The following is a 21150-nucleotide window of genomic DNA, read 5'->3' as shown; positions in this document are numbered from 1 at the left end:
CCTAAGATATTATAACGACTTGCCTTGTCAAATAGCAAAAGGCAGATTTTCCCATGAGCAGATACCAATTCAATCAACAAGGGAAAATATAAAGCAGACTGAAATTCCCTGAGTAGGCCAGAAGCCAGGCCACCTGTTTTTCCCCAGACAGGTAGAGTTTGTGTAACTTCCCCCTCTGTGTTTCAGCTTTAAGGCTCATGTAGTAGAGATCCTCCTAATCCTTAGTTCGAATCTAATGCTCAATGGGCCACTTCTGAATTGCTGCAGGCTGTCAAAGGGTTTTTTTTTAAGGTTCCACTCCAAAGCAGTTGGCATGACAGCCCCACTGCAGTGCTGCAGAAGGCAAAATGTTCTTTGTAAGAATAGCAATAATAGCAGCAACACTACATCTAGATGCAGGAGTTATGGTTGGAACAGCAAGAAAGATGGAGAATGATTCAGAAACGAAACTCACTTGTTGGGATGTAACAATTCTTTCCTTACCAAAAAAGTTGGGATAGCAGAAAGAGAACAGCAAGAAGAGAAATATTAGAGATGAGTCTAGATGGGAAATTGAAGTGGGGTTTTTTTGCCTTTTCAAGTTACAAAGTACTGTATGCCAAACAGTGCTGATTATTACCCCTTCCCCCCATTTTTAACATTAAAGGCAGCCACACTTTTGAGTTACAGAGGTCTATCAAACAATTACTTCCAGGTTGGGGAAGGTAGCAACAGGTTAACACAGATTGTTCTACATTAAGACCCAACATGGTTTCATTATAAAATGGCAGCACTATGTAATCCCTTTAAGGTACTGGTTTCCAGATGACCCCATCAGATGCTTTCATCTCTGTCACAGCAGTTTTAAAACAAGTTTCAAAAGTCCCAGGTTTGAGGAGAGGCTCATTCTAAAACTCAATACTAGGAAAACAGCGGATTGCGGGAAAGCTGATTTGCACAAGGCTGACACTCCCCTCTGCCGTGCACAAGAATTCAGACTATTATATTTTTGTGAAAGTGTTGAATATCTACTTTCTGTTAAGAAATCCCTGCCTGTCTTCATCACCTGCACAGGTCCCAGAATCCTTGTAGGGAAAAGTTAGCACTATTCATCTCTTAAAGCCGGTGCTTTCTTAAGACTCTTCAGAAAAAGTTCATTTAAGATTCCCATCCTCCTCTTTTTTTATTGCACTGCATGTTAAAGTAACTTTTTCTCCCCAGCAGTCAATTAGGGAAAGAATAAAAGGAATTAACCCTCTGGCTCTTACTGGGTCTAATGAGCCATACTGTAATATTAAGTTATTATATTTACATCCCTCCTTTTGTAACAGAAACTCCAGGTGCCCCCTCCTCTCCCCCCCCAACAACTATCCTGTGAGGTAGGCTGGGCTGAGAGAGATTGACTGGCCAAAATCACCGTGAGCTTCCATGACTGAGGGTGGACTAGAACCTGGGTCTTCCCAGTCGTAGCCCAATACCTTAATCGCTACAGCATACCGCCTTGAATGGAAAGTATTCATTTATTTCAAATACTGAATCACGCTTTCAACAGGACTCCCTCCGTGCGCGAGGCTTGGATTGACTGCCTCTACTGCTTGCTCTAAAACGTGGCCTGATTCGAGCCTGTGGCAGACATGCCCTACAAAACACGAGGAGCAGAGATTTGGAATAGGTGACAATAATCATTTGATAACCTGTGCCTGGCGCCTTTCGGCGTAGATTTTTAATCTTCCCCAGCCAATGGCGTTGTCGGGAGTTGCAGTAACACGCTTAGAAGGCGCCAGGTGGATTCAGCCCCCACCCTGCTGCCATCCAGCAACCTCCGGCCGCCGCTCCACCCTTACGTCACACAGGCGAGCTCCGCCGTCCGAACCCCCCTCCCTCACAGAACGGCGTCATCCGTCTCCATTCATACCTTCCGCACAACTTTCCTCGCCGCCCCATTCACCAACTTCCCTCGCGAGTTCCGGGAAGCAGGACGTCGCGCCTCCTCACCTTCTCATTGGCTTGCGGCGGCAACCGGGAGCGGCGACATCAGCTTGGAGATTGGCGGAGCAAGCGGTGATAGGCGGGAGAAAGGGCGGGGAAAGCTGGGAAGCCCGGATGTGAACAGGGTGGCAGTAAACCCAGCCGGGAAGCGGCTGAGTTAATAGCCGCGGGAGAGCGAGGCTGCGGAGGGGAGGGGCTGATGGAGGGAGAGCGAGGGCCTCTCGGGGTAAGGGCCGCTTTGGGCATCGGGGCGATGGTTGGGGGAGCAGGGAGGGCGGGGTCCCTGGGGAGGCATCCCGGGCAGGCGCGTGGAGCAGCTCCTCACAGCGCCAGGATGTCGGTGAGGGCGTGAGAGGCTCTCCGTTAAGGGTGAGGGTCACGGTTTCTTCTGGATTTGAATGCCGGGCGCTGTGGAAGCGATGGCGGGCGGGAGGGGGCTCTCTTTCTGACAGGAGACCAAAAAAACGGTGCAGGGGTCGTTTTCCGCCCTGGAAACCCCGGACTATATTTAGTGATCAGGGCAGACCTTCTACATATTCTCAGAGGCACTGTTTTCCTTGCTATCCTTCGTGTTTCACACTTGAGCTTTGATGCTCCAGTTCTGCTTTTGGGGCAGCAACGGAACCCCCCATGTTAGAATGAGTGAAAATAGGGTATAACGGGTGTATTGAATTAATTTCATCTCTCTCTTTTTTTTTTTTTTCCTCCTAGGGAACTTAAGGTGACATTTTAGTTTCATAACAGCCCTAGGAGATAAATTTGGTGAAGAAATACAGACCAGCATAAGGCTATTTGGTGAGCTTTGTAGCCAAGAAGGGATTTTAGAGAAGTTAATTGTAGTATACCCACATTACTGTGCTAGCTGCTATAATACTCTTGTATCTCTGGATTTCTGCCAGCTGCAGTCTCAAAGATAGGGCTACCAGATGTTGGCTGCAAGGATCTGGATGACCACTAGAGAGCAGCAAAGAGATACAGCAATTCTAACTAGTTGCTCTCCTCTAGTGGTCAGCTGGAACCTTGCAGAGTGACTTTAGATGACCTTCAGTTGTGCTCTACTGCAGCTCCTAAAATCCCAGCTAGCCCAGCCAATAGGTGTTCCTGGAAAAAAGTAATCAGTGTCAGAGAATGTAATGGCTGCTGGACTGCCATGAGTGCAGGAAGGAAAAGCATAACTGGATGGTGCTGGTAGACTTTGCAGTATATGTGTAAGTCTCCAGTTTAGTCCAGATAGGATTGGAAGAATTCTTGTATGAAACGCTGCCAGCTATTAGTCAGATGTCAACAATATTGAATTCGATGGGCATTTTTTTCTATAAGAGAAAATAGATTTCTACTTCTAGGGCTGGAGAAGGCCAATTATGGCTCCTGAGCCCCCTATTTGTGGCTTGTAGAGCCCCTCCTAACAAACTAACACATTTCGGCTGCTTGTTGAAAACTGGAAGTGAAATTTCTTGCCATTTGAAATTGAAAAGATAATAGAGTTGTGCCACTTGTAGAATAGACTTGCCACATTTTAAAAGAAAAAGTCCCACAAGATCTGGAAAAGTTTCTGGATGTGTGATATTGACCTACCAGGTGGACCTCTTCACCTCATCTATTGCAGCTCTCTCCCTACCCCTACCCCCAAATTATTCAGTTCCTAACTTCCAAGAGCTTTCATGCCCTGGTCTAAGTAGTGTTATAGCAGGGAGTAGACAGATCTCAACAGCTGCATATAGGACCCAAGCAAAAAGTGACAGATAACGTTTCAAACATAGGTGGTGGAAACATGGAAGTGGGGATAGGGAAGAAGTTGACTCTGGATTGGCCAAGTTGTAAGATAGTATGAGACGATATTTGATCTAGATGGAATGGTAGCAGTGGACTAGGAAATGTTAAATAAAATTCATGGTTTTCCATGGAAGTCACTGAGTGGCTTTGAGTTATTTCCCGCGATATCCTACCTTGCTTGTGTGTATGCTTTTAAGCATCTTTGTATTGAGGTCTTACAGTTTGTGATAACAGGTATGCTCATTTCACTAGGTTAAAATAGTATGAAATGCTATTGTGAAGACAAAATGGGGCAACCTTGATGGCAAACAAAAGCAAACTATCTACAAATGGCAATGTTTTGAGAAGTGGCTTATCCCAAAACTGGGTTTATAACTTATATCCAAGATGTATATGAAATATGGAATTGAATTCTTTCAAAATGAAAAAAAAACCTTTGAAAATTTGCAAGTTTTCACCTGGTATTTGTAAAACAGAATTAACATTACAGTACCTGATATTTATAATATTGATTGGAATAATCACTCCAAAGGATATTGTATCATAGTAGTTTCATGAGTATTGGGAGTTAACTGAACTGGACAATTAGGAATGGGATAGTGGAGCCAAAATCTATTAATCTATATCTGATTGAGGATCTTCATAGATCAATGGGTATTGAATTTATTTTGATTATATACAAGCTTGATATTACCATCAAGAGCATTAGGTTGAAATCCTTGTGACTCCCAGACACCTTGGATCACAGCTCCTTGATAGCCATGGCCTCCATTGTCAATTACCAGAGCTTCTTGTGGTTGTAGTCAAAAGCATCAGAGTGCTCTAGGTTGCCTATTTCCATAAGGCTTAGGAATACTCGACTTGGCCATAATAAAGCCACGTTTTACGGTATCCTGGCTAGAATCTCTGGATTCTGGAATGTATTGTGACATTTCTTCAGATGTTTAAACATGAACATTTCCCGTAGGTAGATCCTTACAGCTATAATGGATGATTTAAACCTGCACTACAGATTTCTGAACTGGAGGAGGAGGATCCGAGAAATTCGAGAGGTGCGAGCCATCCGCTACCAAGAAAGATTCAAACATATCCTTGTTGATGGAGACACATTAAGGTAGTTTATGATGCTGAAAGTCTGAATGTTGAAAGGAACTTGAATGGGGGATGTCTGTCAAATGTTTAAATGTCAAGTGGAATGTGCTCAGCACAGGGAGAGTGAATATTCTCTACTGACTCAAGCACACTTAGAATTTCTTTTTACTTTTTCTGGAAAGGAAGTTTAATGTTTACAGTTTTTTTAAAAGGACTGTAGAAGGACAAATCCATTGAATGAATACGAGCAATTAAAGACAAATAATGTCTTATAGCTACATTCTGTCACTAAATTATTTTAACCTGTGGAATATCGTTACCTATAGCAAGGATTTCAGAAAACTTTAGTCTCCTGACTGAAATGTGGATTTGTTTTTGAAAATGCACACTATTTCATATTTCTTTAACAAGTTGGCTAGCCTCCAAGACAACTTTATCTAATTCTAGTGACCCTAATGAGAGCTAGTTTGGTGTAATGGTTAAGGCGCCAGGCTAGAAACCATGAGACCATGAGTTCTAGTCTTTCCTTAGGCACAAAGCCAGCTGGGTGACCTTGGGCCAGTCACTCTCTCTCAGCCCTAGGAAGCAGGCAAGGGCAAACCACTTCCTAAAATGCTGCCAAGAAAACTTCAGGGACTAGTCCAAGCAGTTGATCCCTCCCCCCCCAAAAGTGACCCTAATAAACTAACCTAAAGGCTGGTAAAATAATAGGCCTACTAGTTCCCCCCCCCCCATAAAGAAAAGAAGATAATGTGTTTCAAATTGTAATAAATATTCAGTGGTTTAGTTTTGCAATTCTTTGCTGGGTTTTGGATTCAGTATGTAAATACATATGTGTATATAGGTAGTCCCCAGTTTAAGAATGAGCTCTGTTCCCAGGGTCTATCTTTAAATTGAATTTGTATGTAAGCCAGAACAGTATTATTGTATAATACTGTATAAGTAGTATTGTGTAATAAACTCAAACCATTGTGTATTTAACTTGAATTTTGCTATAACAGGCTCCATTCTTAACTATAGGTTGTTCTTAAACCAGGCATTCTTAACCCGAGAACTACCTGTATATATGTTCAAACAATGTGAATTCTGTAGTTCTAAATCAGAGGAAGTATCCTGTACAGCCCCTTTTCCCAGTTATCCAAATTTTTGCAAGATTTGTTATTTTCAGTCATCTTACAGCAGCAACATTAATCTGGGGGGTGTATGTATGTTTTATCCCATCTTTTGGAAGGATGGTGGAATGCTTAATAGTGCTCTGTTTCTTACCACTCTTCTGGATAATTCAACTCTACTGGGGAGTCCTGAGTATTTGCAATGGCATATGAGTATGACACAATATACTTCTGATTGCAAAATTTTGGATTCTGTTGTCTGGAGAGCAGCAAATCTTAAAACAAAAAGGAACTGGCCAACTCTGGTTCCCATTATCTGAGATGAAAGAAGTGTCTGAAATGACTTTGGGAATGGTTAATTCCTCTTGTTGCTATTAAGCACAGAAGCCTTGCAACCCAAATACTGAAGATCACTAAACATCCCTAGGCCAGAATCTTATTTGTTTTCTCTCAAAGGTGCTTCTGGCCAGTTAAATATGAATATTTTTTAGGGGTGGATAGAATGTTGAGCCGGGCACGGGGCCAGGCCCTGAGGATTAGTCATCTATAGCCTAGCATTTGTATCCTCCTTGGTGTCAGATATCCAATCCTACATCTTTGTTTTATTTCTGTCCTTTATAATGTCATATATTGTGGCTTGAGTATCGAAGAACCTGACCTTGTATCTTTTCTGCAGTTACCATGGGAACTCTGGCGAAGTTGGTTGTTACGTTGCTCCTCGCCCGCTGACCAAAGACAACAATTATTTTGAGGTAATAGGTTTGGCTCAGCCATCTGGGAGGTCTCTTTCAACATTACTCTTATTGTGAGTCCTTCCTTCTCTTTCTGTTACTTGCAAGCTTAGAACTGTTCAGTGCTAGTTATAGAGAGGCAGAGTTTTGCTGAATGTAGACTAATTTTAAGAGACTTTCCAATGAGGAAACAATTTGACTGTAGTATTGGTTGCCTTGGTTGTGAGTTGATTTTCTTTCCCTGTAGGTATTTCAGCAGCGCCTAGGTGTCCTCTGCTCAGAGACGTTGTAGTGATAAAATTCTGGCATTGACCCCTTGGAATTCTTCAGAGTTGCTGCTGACTGGCAATTTTTTAATGAGACAGAAGAGAAAGAATTATTAAATGTACAGGAGCAAATCTTTTAACTATATTTAGTTTATTTAGCTTAATTAAATTTAATTGAACTTTTTTCCCTAGCTCTGTCTGCATTTTGGGATACAACCTATGACATGCCATTCAAGAGCTCTTAGCCCAAAATGGTTGTGCAGCTTTGGTCCAGGTGAACTCCAAGGCCCTTTTTTGTTCAAACATTCTATGAATCTTCCCTTCGACAGTGGATTTTTGTGTAAACTGCTTCTGTTCCAGAAAGCCTTTTTTTTTCAGTTTTCCCTACCTGCGGGTCAATATTGAAGGCAGGCTTTCATAACCTGAGACCCAGTTTGGTGTAGTGGCAAAGTTGTTGGCCTAGAATCCAGGAGACTGTGAGTTCTAGTCCCACTTTAGGCATGAAAGCTGGCTGGGTGACTGGGCCAGTCACTCTTTCTCAGCCCAACTCACCTCACAGGTTGTTGTTGTGGGGAAAATAGGAGGAGGAGGAAGGAGTATTGTGTTTGTTCACCGCCTTGAGTTATTTATAAAAAATAATAATAATAAAGGCGGGATAAAAATCTAATAGACAAACAAACCTGGGGCTCCCAGAAGTGTCAGGAATATGCTCTTGGAATTCGTATCTTAGTGTGGCTGTTGGGAATGCTATGAGTTGTAGCCCCAGTGTAGCTGGAAACCATCAGGAAATAGGTTTCCTAGAATAATCAGAAAGATAATTTTGCTGAGCAAGAAAGTTGGAAGGAAATAACTTCCTTGTATAATAAGCCACTGTGCGTGAATACTGAACTACTTATGTAACCAAAACAGTTGACTACTGTCTTGAAAACAGAAGCACTACATTTTGTTGAGGGTCCATCTCTAGTATTTAGTAGTCCCTTGGCCCGCTTTGTAGATCCTTGTGCAGGGGAGATGGTTCTGAATAATTTGGGAAAAAAGTTAATTAAAATATATGTCCTTAGCCTTTATACAGACATTCCACAACTTGGTGCCGTCTGACTGGCTTTGGATCACAATTCTTATTAGCCATAACCAAGCATGACCACTTAATAGGAGTTTACAGAGGTTTTCCAAAATTATCTGTAGAGTTCCAAGTTTTTTTTTTTAAAAAGCTACATTAAACCACATTTCAAGTACTTTTTATGCTTCCTGTTGCAATCCTTTCTAGAAACCCTGTGCAAAATCAGAATTATATAGGCATGCACAGGGTTTCTAGTAAGGATTAGGAACACAAAGTATTTTAACATGGAGGTTGAGCGAAGAGTACCTTGTTTAAAACAACTACAGAGCTTGTGTCAGAAAAGGTTGTTCTCGGAACTTTTTGGCTTGCAGTTCATTCTTTGAAATGCTACTCTCCTGTCTTGGATGGACAAATGAGATGGATGTCCAACATTATATGATATTTTTTATCCTTGGCTTTTGTTCAGGCAGTTGGTAAAACAACACGTATTCAGTCCTTGGCTCCTTTTCATGTTTTCTAAAGAAACAGCCGTCCTCCTTGGGAAAAACTTCATGAGTGAAAGGTCTTGATGCATCCATTCTTTCACCTTGTTCTAGGTATCAATTGTGGACAGTGGTGTGCGTGGGACCATTGCAGTGGGACTGGTGCCTCAGTACTACAGTTTGGACCATCAGCCTGGATGGCTACCGCATTCAGTTGCCTACCATGCCGATGATGGCAAGTGAGTTAACAAGCTTGGCTTGCCAGAACGTAACACCCATCCTGTGTATGTTGCTTTGTCTAGACAGGTATAAGGAATAAATCAGGCTGTCCCTCAAAGAAACCACAGTCAGTTAAATGTTGGATTATAACCACTGGCTGGACTGCCTGGACATGGAATGGGAACTGGGAGTCCCTACAAGAACCATGATTTTAGCATGCGTACGTGACACCTCCCTGCAGTTAGCAGAGAATAGGGATGCTTTTTCTGAGACTGTGCATATTCCTGTATTCATAATGGCATTTTTTTTAATTTAAAAAATCTCATAAATTAGACCCTTTTTATATATACGTAGGTGAAACATTTTTTAGTTCATTCACTTTGTTGAGTAATTGCTAAATGTTGGATGCCTATAAAGAACTTGTCATAGTCATGTATTAATAAGTATATATCTGTTTCATCATGTATGGACGTGTGAGATTCTGGAATAGGCGGTGGTATTCCAGCTTGTGAAAACGGGATGAAATAGAGTTATGGATCTATCAAACTGGGGGCTTTTTCTGTAGGATTACAAGACAGACTTACCTGTACTATTGTTTTTGTGCATCATATCACACTTGCATGCTATTGATTAGCTGTTCTCCAGGAGAGTCACTTAAAGTTCTCTGTGAGATTTACCTGAGTGTTCGCCCATCCAGACTTTACAATGGCCGAGCCAAGGGACGTCAGTTTGGGACAAAATGCAACTCTGGGGACCGGATAGGCTGTGGGATTGAGCCAGTGTCCTTTGAAGTCCAGACAGCTCAGATATTCTTCACCAAAAATGGAAAAAGGGTGAGTTTCAGGGACTGACCTGAAGGCACCTACTGCAGCAGTGTGGGTAGGAGGAAATGTGGGTTTGGTTTGGTTTCATTTGATGTTTCGATGAAACAACTGCCTGGGAATCTCATATACATTGTCTTATACTCCCAAGTGAAGAAGCTGGGAGTATGAATGAAATGGACATGTTCTCACTCTCCCCCCCCGCAATAAATTGAGTGGCTTCCCCAAAGCAATCCACCGAAGTTCATGAGTAAGATTTTATTTGATCCAGGGGTCTCCTGCCTGTCATTCTTGAAACCATTCCACAAACGTTAGAGAGAATGGGAATGTGACAGAACTATGGATTGTACAAATTAGGGCCCACAAATGTGGGTCAGTTTGCATTTTTAAATGGTTTCACACTCAAAAGGACCATGTACTTACCTATGAGAAATTTGGCATACCAGGAAAAGAATAATATCTTTTTTTTGTGGAAGAATTCAAAATTATGTTTCTCCCTTTCCACTTGCAGTCCGGAATGGCACAACCCAAGATCTCTGCCAGCTAACTCTACCACTTCATTCTGTATATTCTGTAGAATGGCTTTTTGGTGTGTTTAGTTAAGTAGAACCAACTATTCTATGTATTTGTTGCCTCCTGTCACAGGTGGGCTCAACAATAATGCCACTCTCACCAGAAGGTCTCTTCCCAGCTGTGGGAATGCATTCACTGGGTGAAGAAGTCCGGCTCCATCTCCATGCAGAGCTGGGTAGTGAAGAGGAAGATGACAGCATTATGATGGTGGACAGCTATGAGGATGAATGGGGACGACTGCATGATGTGAAAGTCTGCGGCACAGTGAGTGAGCATCTTTGGGGAAGGAGGCAGAATGCCAGAAACTGAGGGTGGGAGCTTTTCTGCAGGGAAGTCCTTGAGTAAAGATCCACTGGAGAGTAATTATTTGTGTGTGTGAGCACGGGAGTGGACATCCATCAATATGTTATCATCCATAAGATCTCTGATCTCTATAAAAGGAAATTAGGCGACCTTTTGTTAGCATTTTTACATTCAGAAGTGAAAAAAGGATTACCTTGAAATAGAGTTGGTAGCTGTTACATACTTGCAATAAAGTATATATATAAGTTTGCAAATAAGAACAAAATCCTTAACCCCAGCCCCCATCAAATAACTTCCTATGATGGGCCAGCAAGCCTCCAGAATGTATTCTTGGTGATGGGGAGTTTGTTCCTGGGGAAACAACAAAGACAGAGAGATAGCAGAAGGAAGGTGATGTGTGCTGAAACTTGCTTAAAATTAAAGCAATATACAAAATGGTTGAGAACTTTAGAGGTGTATCCTGTAATTTGGCATCAATAGTGTTCCTGCTCAGGGCCTTCTTTGTGTATATTAAGTATCTTGGAAGCAATGGAAGGTGCGCTGTGAAGTTAAGGGGAAAAACTCTGTTCTCCTCACTACAGAGGGAATTTTCTGATGGCAGGTAAGAAAAAAGGATGCGTTTTCTTTTTTTTCACCTCCAGAGTATGCCAGCCCCGTATGCTTACAGTTCAGAGCTGGCAGCTGTTCCCAAACTTAAGTCCATTAATGCTATACAGTGTAGTAGGGGAAGGCATGGAGTGGGGAAAAGGCACAGTCAGTCCCACTTAGGATTCCAGCAAGCTCTTGGTGCAAGCCGAGTTCCCTGCCGAAAGATGAAGCCACGAAGGCAGACTCCCAATAACTTTGTTTCCTTTTCTCCCATTTGAATCCCCCCCCCGTCCACCATCCCCCTTAGCTAATATGAGCAGCATGCCAGGTTTCTGTTCAGAGTGACTGGGACTTTGAATAGAAGAAACCTTTCTTAAGGGTGAGGAGATTAAAGAATTTTTTTTAAAAAGGGGGATTTTTATGCTCCGGGGACAGGCATAACTTCAGGGAGTTGGCCATCTAGGCAGCATGATTTTTGTTGGCTCTTGTCAGTGCCCAGACCAGCGGAAGGATCGGCCTGACCTCTCATGCAGGGTCTTGAAGTATTGTGGAATGCATACGGTGAAACCCCCTGAGCTGAAAAACAGGGTTTCCTGTTTTTCAGTATGGAGTTCTGTGGGGCCTGTGGTTATTACTGTTGTATTACATTCTCTGCAGCTCAACACATGGTGATAGACCAGCTCCTTTGTGATATGAGAAAGCAGTGGCTTGGGTGCCAGTACATTGCCTGCTGTGCAAGATGACAATTCAGGCTCATACTCTGAAGTGCAGTATTGGCAAGCCAAAGAAAGGGTGGTCGTCTGCATTGCAAGAGCAGGATGTGTGGGCGCTAGCAGAAGATAGCTTCTAATGGCAAATCCGGGATCCTGTTTTCAGACAGGGATCTTGGACTGCACTGACAGCTTGCTGAAGTCCGAAAGGGAGCTGCTTGTGCCTGGACCTGCTCATCTCTTCCCTGTCGCACAGTTGCGTCAAGAAGCAGACAGTGGGTTAGCAGCTGGGAGGTCACCCAGCATTCCTCCTAGGGCTCTGACTATATCCATGGGCTGCCAGCTGCTTCTTTCTGTCCTGGTACTTTGAGACTTTTCTCACTCGCATTTCAAAACATTTTGTCCTGTCTCTTGTGGTCTCAAATTGATGCTTGGCAGCCTGTGAAAAAAAATCTGAAATCCCAGTGGGGAGGTGAAGAAAACGGGCTTTTCCCTTCTTTGGAGACTGTGGGATAGACATGATGACATAATCCTATGCTTGTCAGATCCAGCTAGTGACTTGATGTTGCTCTGGGCACATGTTGCAAATGCTCACTGGTGCATTCCTCTTCATTTGTGGCTCATTTGGGAGCCCTGCTCTCTATGAGCCTACATTAATTGCCTTAGTCTTTTGGTGTATCTTGTTGCTGAATTCCTCCTAGTATAAAACCAGAGCCTTTATGAAGTGGTGATGGCCCCTTATGGAGGCACCATGATAGAGTTACAGATGCATTTACTAAAAAATGATTTATTTTAACTGCTTTGGAAAGTGCTCTGGGATTTACAAGTCTTGAGAAAGGGAAGGAAATTGCAAATTACTTGAGTTCCAACCATTGGAAAAAATTGCTAAGCGTTCCTATCTGGCATCATCCGAGATTCCAGTTGGTATTGTCCACAGATTCCAAGGACGTGCTTGTAGCTATAAAGCATAGAAATGTACACAAGGGAGTGAGGACTGAGAGAGAAGAAGCTGTGTTAATCCTCACATCCAACAATATATACTTTCTCTTTTCACCTTCCAATGGAATTGTGATTAGTGATTGGGAGGGTTGGAGTTAACAATATGGAGTTAAAGAAATAAGGATGCCTTCTCGTCTCCAAATGTTGAAGGTACTGCTGTGGCATTGCCATCTTTTCTATCTACTGAAGCTCATATAGGTGTGTTTTCTGATAGAGGACAAAAACTGGAATTTTCTGTTTAATGGAAGAACTGGCACCTGTCTTTTGTGATGGTCATAAAGCCAGCATCAAACACTAAAATGTATCTAGCATGGCTGTCAACACTGGCCGTTATCACTCTTAAGCAATCCTCTTTTGCTTAAGAAAGTAGTCAGTGAAGGAGATTTGCTGATTTTACATACAAAACTTCGTGTCTCACACAGTCATAGCTAAGAGAAAAGAATTTGAACTTGAGGGGATAGGTGGGAGGACAGAAGAAATATTAAGCACTAGAATATTGTTTTCATATTACCCTTTCTGCAAGAGCCATAAGGGAAGTTTTTGGAATCTAGCCTCCTTATAGCTAGCAGTTTGATATGTATCAGCAAATCTTATAGTCTTATCTGCATAAAAATAAAAACAAAAATCCTTTAGTCTTTCTTTTGACATTGTCAGGTTTGTGTCCTTGAGAAGAGTAAATCAGGATAGATAAGCTAGATGAAATGCATTTTATTTTTTTCAAAAAGTGATATCTTTGCCCAAATTGTAGTATGTTCAGATATATTCATATTTAATTCAATGTTATTACACAATTATAGAGCTCTTATTAGATATATCAAAATGGCATAAAAAATTAAAAGATATGGAATGCAATTCAGTAGGAAATTGTCAAATATAATTGAGCAGAATAATGAGAGAAACACACAAAAAGCTTCTTCATCTTCAACCTGAAATTTTAACATCAGCTGAGTGAAATTTAATGCAGAGTCTATGAATTAGGCAAGGCAAAAAAAGACCTTTATCATAGATGTAAATTGTTTCTGCATATGAAAGAATATTAAAATGGAATTATGAAGAAAAATGAATGTATGAACTTTCTTAGTTTATATGTAATTGCAGAATCCCTATGGTTGGAAAATCTTTTCCATAATTTTGCATTCAAAACTTTGCCCAGAGTTTCCTATGAGTTACAAATGGGGCCTTCAGTGGATAGCAACACAAGGCACAGGTTGAAGACCATTTGCTATTTTGGGTAATCTTTGGAAGGCCAATGCCTCTGGGTGTCTATACATTTGCAGGGTTTTGTGCTTTGGGTGTGTGTGTATGTGTTTATGTTCTTTCAGAAAATCTCTTTGTCTTAAATGTTTTCCTTTGTTTTCGGAGTGAGGGGTAATGAATTGATACCCATTATTCGAGTTATGGCTAAAATGATCTATCTTACATTTTCATTTGTAAAGAACAGTGTTTCACATAAAGTATATATTTTTGAAAGGTAGTATAAAACTATCTTAGTTTTAAGATATCTTTTCAGAAAGCACATTGCTTCTTTTTATCTACCCACCCACCCAAACTGATGGTTTCATACAAACTGAGCAGTTTGGCCCCATATGTAAAGAATGGGTAAAAGCATTGGCCTCTGCAAAATAAGTAATAAAATTATAATCCTTGCAAATGCTTATAATCCACTTCTCCCATGTTTCCACTTAAGAGCTTAAGATATTTAATAGCAACAGAAACCATAAATGAACTGTTAAAATATCCTTTACAATTAAAAAAATGCTATACTATAGCACTAAAAGCTGCAGAGGATAAAAGAACAGTAATAGTCAAAATATTTAAAGTATTCATATTCCAGAATTACAGTGGGGCAAAAAAGTATTTAGTCAGCCACCAATTGTGCAAGTTCTCCCACTTAAAAAGATGAGAGAGGCCTGTAATTTTCATCATAGGTATACCTCAACTATGAGAGACAAAATGGGGGGAAAAATCCAGAAAATCACATTGTCTGATTTTTAAAGAATTTATTTGCAAATCATGGTGGAAAATAAATATTTGGTCAATATCAAAAGTTCATCTCAATACTTTGTTATATATCCTTTGTTGGCAATGACAGAAGTCAAACGTTTTCTGTAAGTCTTCACAAGGTTTTCACACACTGTTGCTGGTATTTTGGCCCATTCCTCCATGCAGATCCCCTCTAGAACAGTGATGTTTTGGGGCTGTCGCTGGGCAACACGGACTTTCAACTCCCTCCAAAGGTTTTCCATGGGGTTGAGATCTGGAGACTGGCTAGGCCACTCCAGGACCTTGAAATGCTTCTTACGAAGCTACTCCTTCGTTGCCCGGGCGGTGTGTTTGGGATCATTGTCATGCTGAAAGACCCAGCCACGTTTCATCTTCAATGCCCTTGCTGATGGAAGGAGGTGTTCACTCAAAATCTCACGATACATGGCCCCATTCATTCTTTCCTTTACACGGATCAGTCGTCCTGGTCCCTTTGCAGAAAAACAGCCCCAAAGCATGATGTTTCCACCCCCATGCTTCACAGTAGGTATGGTGTTCTTTGGATGCAGCTCAGCATTCTCTCTCCTCCAAACACAACGAGTTGAGTTTAGACCAAAACATTCTACTTTGGTTTCATCTGACCATATGACATTCTCCCAATCCTCTTCTGGATCATCCAAATGCTCTCTAGCAAACTTCAGACGGGCCCGGACATGTACTGGCTTAAGCAGGCTTAAGCATCTGGCACTGCAGGATTTGAGTCCCTGGCAGCATAGTGTGTTACTGATGGTCCCAGCTCTCTGCAGGTCATTCACTAGGTCCCCCCATGTGGTTCTGGGATTTTTGCTCACCATTCTTGTGATCATTTTGACCCCACGGGGTGAGATCTTGCATGGAGCCCCAGATCAAGGGAGATTATCAGTGGTCTTGTATGTCTTCCATTTTCTAATTATTGCTCCCACAGTTGATTTCTTCACACCAAGCTGCTTGCCTATTGCAGATTCAGTCTTCCCAGCCTGGTGCAGGTCTACAATTTTGTTTCTGGTGTCCTTCGACAGCTCTTTGGTCTTGGCCATAGTGGAGTTTGGAGTGTGACTATTTGAGGTTGTGGACAGGTGTCTTTTATACTGATAACAAGGTCAAACAGGTGCCATTACTACAGGTAACGAGTGGAGGACAGAGGAGCCTCTTAAAGAAGTAGTTACAGGTCTGTGAGAGCCAGACATCTTGCTTGTTTGTAGATGACCAAATACTTATTTTCCACCATGATTTGCAAATAAATTCTTTAAAAATCAGACAATGTGATTTTCTGGATTTTTTTTCTCATTTTGTCTCTCATAGTTGAGGTATACCTATGATGAAAATTACAGGCCTCTCTCATCTTTTTAAGTGGGAGAACTTGCACAATTGGTGGCTGACTAAATACTTTTTTGCCCCACTGTATGTGTTTAAAGATTATGGAGAAAGACACAATACATGTGAATAACTGTGCAAGATTATAAGCAGACTCTGACAGCATCTGGAGTCTGATATCTATTTAACAGCCAATCTCTAGTTTATAGAACATTGTTTAGTTCTTCACTATAGGTTAAACAAAGTGGTCCTGTAATAAAGTATTGTAATGCAGAATGCTTGAATCCGGGCTGGCAGTCAGCCATGCTTCTTTTTCTGGGTGCACCATTACTCTTCCCAGTTTGCTGTATTTTCCATTCAGTCCAGCAGTCAGCATTCTATAACTGTGTAGCATACTCAGGTCTCATTAGTTATTTTTTAGGGGTATTGTACTTTTGCAAAACTTAATTTCTTCTAAAATAGTTGATAGCTCCCTACTATGAATAGGTGGATTTGGACAAATAAAGATGTCCCTGAGGAGAATGAGTTCACTGTTAGCTTATAAATCAGACTTCTCCAACCTGGGGCTTCCAGCTCTGTTGGGTTTCAATTCTCATAAACCCAACTATCATGGCTAGAAATTGAGCTGCCTGAAGAATTAAGAGAGTTAGCACGACACATTTGAAGGATAACAAATTGGTTAATAAACATATTTGGTGGCATCCCAAGTTGGAAATGATGTCCTAAGCAGAATCCTATCTTTCTTCAGAGGGTATCCACGGGCCATAAGAAATTTTGGATCTCTTTTCCCAAAAGTGGTTAAGTGGGTTGAAATCCCCACCCATTTTTCAGTGTTGTAAAAACTTATTCAGACGTTGCTGGAAAAGGAGGTATTTCCATGAATGTGTTGGGATAGAATTTAAGAGAGATTTGCATCCATGGATATTTTTAGCCTTCCCATTTCACAGCATATTGCATCCAAATGGGGAAAAGTATAAGGCAGTGCTGGAGTGGGTCTGGGTAATTCTCCCATTTACAACCTGTAGATGAGAAAATGCAGAAAATAATTAAATGAACAAAAGAGAAAAAAGTACCACTCTTCTCATCTGTTTGTCCACAACTGCTTTGCATAAGGTAGTGCCTCTGCCTTATATATTTTGCTTACGCACCAGTGAGATTGCTCTGTTAATATTTTGGTGTTTTAAGGGTATTGATTGCTTTAGACTGTAATTTTATGTACTCCCTTATCTTTATGTCTCATTGGACTTAGCAGGGTTTATCTGTGAGTAGAGTCCTTAAAGATTTTTCAAGTTTGACTGTTGTTTTTTTAGAAATGCAGAATTTTAAATGTCACTGCCATCTCCCTGGAGCATAGGGAAGACAGAACAGAAGAATTTTAAAATGCATGCTATTGATGGGCCTGATTGAAAGAAATCAGCCTTCAACAGGAATGTGGTAACTATAGCTTGTCCAGAGTGCTAGAGAAGTGAAATTTTCAAAGGAGATTAAAATTGGAGAGCCTGAAGGTTTGCAGACTTTCTTTGGTGTTTCTGTTGAGTTTGTGTGAGAACTGCCTGCTTTACACCAGCAGTAGAGGGACATAGCAGGATCCTGGTCTGGATCACTTCACGCTACATTTGGAGTACGCATTTTAGATTGAGCACCTGTAAGAACTTCTTAACATCTTCAAAACAAGCTGATTGTGGTTCTAGTCAATCTGTTCCTTGCTCTGCTTTTTTCAGTCTGAAGCAGTTTAATTATTTCTTTGTTCATCAAATGTGTACCTCACACTCCCAGCAAGGCTGGCTCACGGCACTCCTCATGCAAAAGAACATTCAGATGTGTGAACCTTCAGTTTGTGCTTGTGAAAGGTTTCATCCATTCTGCCATCTTTTCTACTCCTTGTTTTGTTGAAGATCTGGCTCTCTGCATGAGAGGACAATAGGCAGTTAGGTCAGTGGTGACTATACCTAGATTAGCCTTCCAAAGAAATAAATGAAGAGGTTTATTTGCAACTAGTGTATAGGCTTATTTTTTGGCATCAGAAAGTAGAATGGAGGTAGGAGGAAGAGTTAGCACTTTGCTAAGAGGCAGAATGCATATTACGGTCAAAGTGATATGGCACCAAAAGATCTCCATCTAGTGAGTCATTCCACTTCCCAGCTGTATTGCGTGCAAGTGTTTTGACACTTGGAAACTCCCAGCACAAAGGGGCAGATTCACATGGTGAGTCATTGCATATGTTCTATGGGAGTACTCTGGGTCATTGGTGACCCAGACATGTGCTCTGACCCTGACGTCCAGGTTTCCAGTAGCTTCTTAGGCCGTAACCTGAGAAGGACCCAACTTGACACTGGGGTGAAGGCACTGCAGCTCTTTTGCTTGCAAACCAGGCTGCCATCTGGTGTTTTGCAGTAGACAACATCTGTAAAACTGGGCTTGAAGAATTGCCAAGGAGACATTCCAGACCTTTCTGGAGAGCCTGTTGTTCCACAAGATTTGAAATAGTGATTGGAGGTCAAGCTTTGAGCCAAGATACGCTTCTGTGGAACTCTTCCCCTCAACCAAAACTCTTGAGTTGTTTGCCTGTACCAGCTCTGCCCTGTGCTGTCTGCTGTTACTGCACTTCATAAATGCTGTGCTTTAATGCTGTCTGGTGATTCTAGTTTATGCTTTTTGCCCTCCACTCCAGTGTCCTAGAGGGGGAGAATATAAGATGATCGTAAAGGTTGCTTCACATTAACTCTGGAAAACTGCAATAATCTATAAACAAAAGAACATTTAAGCACCCCAGTGAACCAATGTGACAGAAGAAAAAAAATGAAATAAAATAAAATGAAATAAAATAAAATAAAATAAAAAATAAAAATGGAAAAGGGCTTTCATCAAGTGCCTAAAAGATACCAAACTTGGCCCTGGGAGAATCTGTCCTAAGGAGACAGTGCTAAAACTGAGATACCAGCCACTTCCCTTCAGCAACTGTGTGTCACAGCAATAAGGTTTTGGAGAAGTTTCTTGAACATGAGATAAATTCACGTGAGAAGTACAGTAGTTGTGAGATGCCTGGGTACCATATTAATAGAATTTTAACAGTGACTTACAGATTGAATGACAGTGTGATAGCAATGAGTCTGGCAAGTATTGCATGTCGTACTGGTGATCATTTATCAGCTTTATTCCAATGAACTGAACTGTTTACAGATTCATCCCATTACAGTGGTCCAAGAGAGAAAATATATGTATGAAGCAAGTATCACAGGCTCTGTAACACATACAGCTTTTTGTATCACCCTAACATTGGGCACTGGATGTCCACAGCTGTGGTTATGCTTTCTAGAAGCTAGGGAGATTGCCAGCTCAGGCAGGTAAAACATGTACTTTTGTTCTTTAAGAACAGCGTTAAACAATTGGTTACATTGGGAAAAAGACTGCAGTGGAATTTAAAGCCTGGGATTTGATGTAAGACATGAATGTGTCCCTTAAAATACTTTGGAAAGTGAGTACTTCTTCTCTATTAAGGAGGCACCTGGGAATCAGTAGAGAGGTACAATGGCAGGGTCTCTGATGAAATCATCAAGGGGTATGCGTATGTGTACCTTGTGGTACCTGGACTACCTCTGTCTTAGGCTGAAAGCATTGAAGTGGTTAGTCAATAGGCCGCTGTGTAGAGATGGCCTGCCCAACACTTCCCAGGACAATACAGGTGGCCTCTAGAGAAACTACATAATAGTACATAGTGTTCCATCTTGCTTTCTCTTTCCTTTCAGCGGGAGGTAGAGGATCTGGCTTAATGAAAGTCAAAAACCAACATCCTGTGTTCAAAAAGACCAAGTTCTGCCAAGTTTGAAGGTCAAGTTTCCTTTGAGTCCTGGTAACTTCCTGGACACATCCATGCAGTTTTCTTGGCAAATAATATAGAAGTGGCTTGCTATTGCTGCCTTCTGGGATATTTTTTCATCTTCCCAGTCTGGCTTATAGCCCCGGGACTTCTGGTTGTCTCTCTTTCAAGTGCTAACCACTTCCAGCCCTGCTTAGCTTTTTGAGATCAGCTAATGGTGGCTAGGTGGTACCCTTTTGCTGGGCTTTATCTGTTGACTTTCTTCAGAGTGAATTGAACCAAATACACAGTTCATCCAATTGGTATTTCAGAGAATACCAGCCTTGCCAGGAATTTTACTGGAAAAGATTGGAAGATGGTGTGATTTATAGGAGCAGGGACAGAGGAACTTGTGCTGTCGCTTTGAAAACTAGAAAGTAGGTAGGCAGCCTATGACCCATTGGACTGCATGTGGGCCCCCAAGTATCCCTAGATCTTGGCCCTGATGTTGAGTGGCAAATGTTCAATTCTGGGTGTGTGTTGTTGTTTTCATTTTGTCAAAAGAAAACATTCTACCCCCCTCCAAAATGGCCCATTTACCTGGTGATATCTTTGAACAGACCCTCTGATGCCACTTTTGTGAGATAATGATGATGCAAAACTACCTTCCTTCTAATTAAGCAAATAAGGGTCTTTTTTTCCCCAGCTAACTCAAGTAGAGTAAGATCCATAATAATAAAATATGGTGCCAAATAGAGAGATGTATGGTGTATCTGAGGCTTCTGTAGCTCATACTGAATGAAGTGGGATAATTGAGTTGCAGGATTGCTTTCTGGTTGAAGAAGTATGCATACCTGTGGAAAAGAAACCAATCAGGAGAAGAGTCAACTATCCTTGCAGGGACATTTTTATGTGGAGGGGAAGCACTGGAATGCATCCTCCCATATCTCCATCTGTAGTCCCATAATCCAGAATTCATATCAGTCCTTCTCCTAGGCTTGTTCATTTGAAATAACTGGCTTGCAAACAGCAAGTTTCCAAAACCCTAGCAGCAAATCTACAGCAACTCTGGTTCTTCTTTGGCTGATTAGTGGGCTTTGGGCTACTCTTGCTCATCTGCTAAGTAGCAGTTAGATTACCTGTTATAAAATGTATCTTCTTTGCTGCTGCATTTCTTAGATAACTTTATAAGTGAATTTGCAGTGACTGTTGTGAATATAGCTAAACTAACTGGGTAACACCCTAGGTATATTCTTGTTGCATTACATTTCAGGCTTTTCCCCTTGGGTTGTTGGCAAACATTACTTACTTTATAAATGCA

At 41.5% G+C, this 21150-nt stretch overlaps 1 protein-coding gene across 6 annotated transcripts in view; it reads left to right on the top strand.

The window, feature by feature from the left end:
- Nucleotides 1-2061: 2061 nt before the first annotated feature.
- SPRYD3 (SPRY domain containing 3) overlaps nt 2062-21150 on the top strand; it is a 42489-nt gene continuing 23400 nt past the window's right edge. Inside the window, exons 1-7 of one of the 6 annotated variants that reach the window (XM_088137944.1) lie at nt 2127-2194; nt 2680-2763; nt 4713-4855; nt 6622-6697; nt 8599-8723; nt 9401-9536; nt 10170-10361. In XM_088137944.1, coding sequence (XP_087994070.1) covers nt 4728-4855; nt 6622-6697; nt 8599-8723; nt 9401-9536; nt 10170-10361 — 657 coding nt within the window. In that variant the 5' untranslated portion in view covers nt 2127-2194; nt 2680-2763; nt 4713-4727. Of the gene's footprint in view, nt 2195-2280; nt 2338-2679; nt 2764-4708; nt 4856-6621; nt 6698-8598; nt 8724-9400; nt 9537-10169; nt 10362-21150 lie in introns of those variants that run through there. The other 5 variants (XM_088137943.1, XM_088137942.1, XM_015888520.3 and 2 more) reach the window with 5 other exon arrangements.

The sequence above is a fragment of the Python bivittatus genome, unplaced genomic scaffold (genome assembly GCF_059951505.1).
Source record: "Python bivittatus isolate LINGU-HERP-01145 unplaced genomic scaffold, Pbiv_v1 ctg000220_np1212, whole genome shotgun sequence".
NCBI classification, from domain to species: domain Eukaryota; kingdom Metazoa; phylum Chordata; class Lepidosauria; order Squamata; family Pythonidae; genus Python; species Python bivittatus.
The sequence above is the reverse complement of the archived record's forward strand: the minus strand, read 5'-3'. Positions and strand labels throughout refer to the sequence as shown.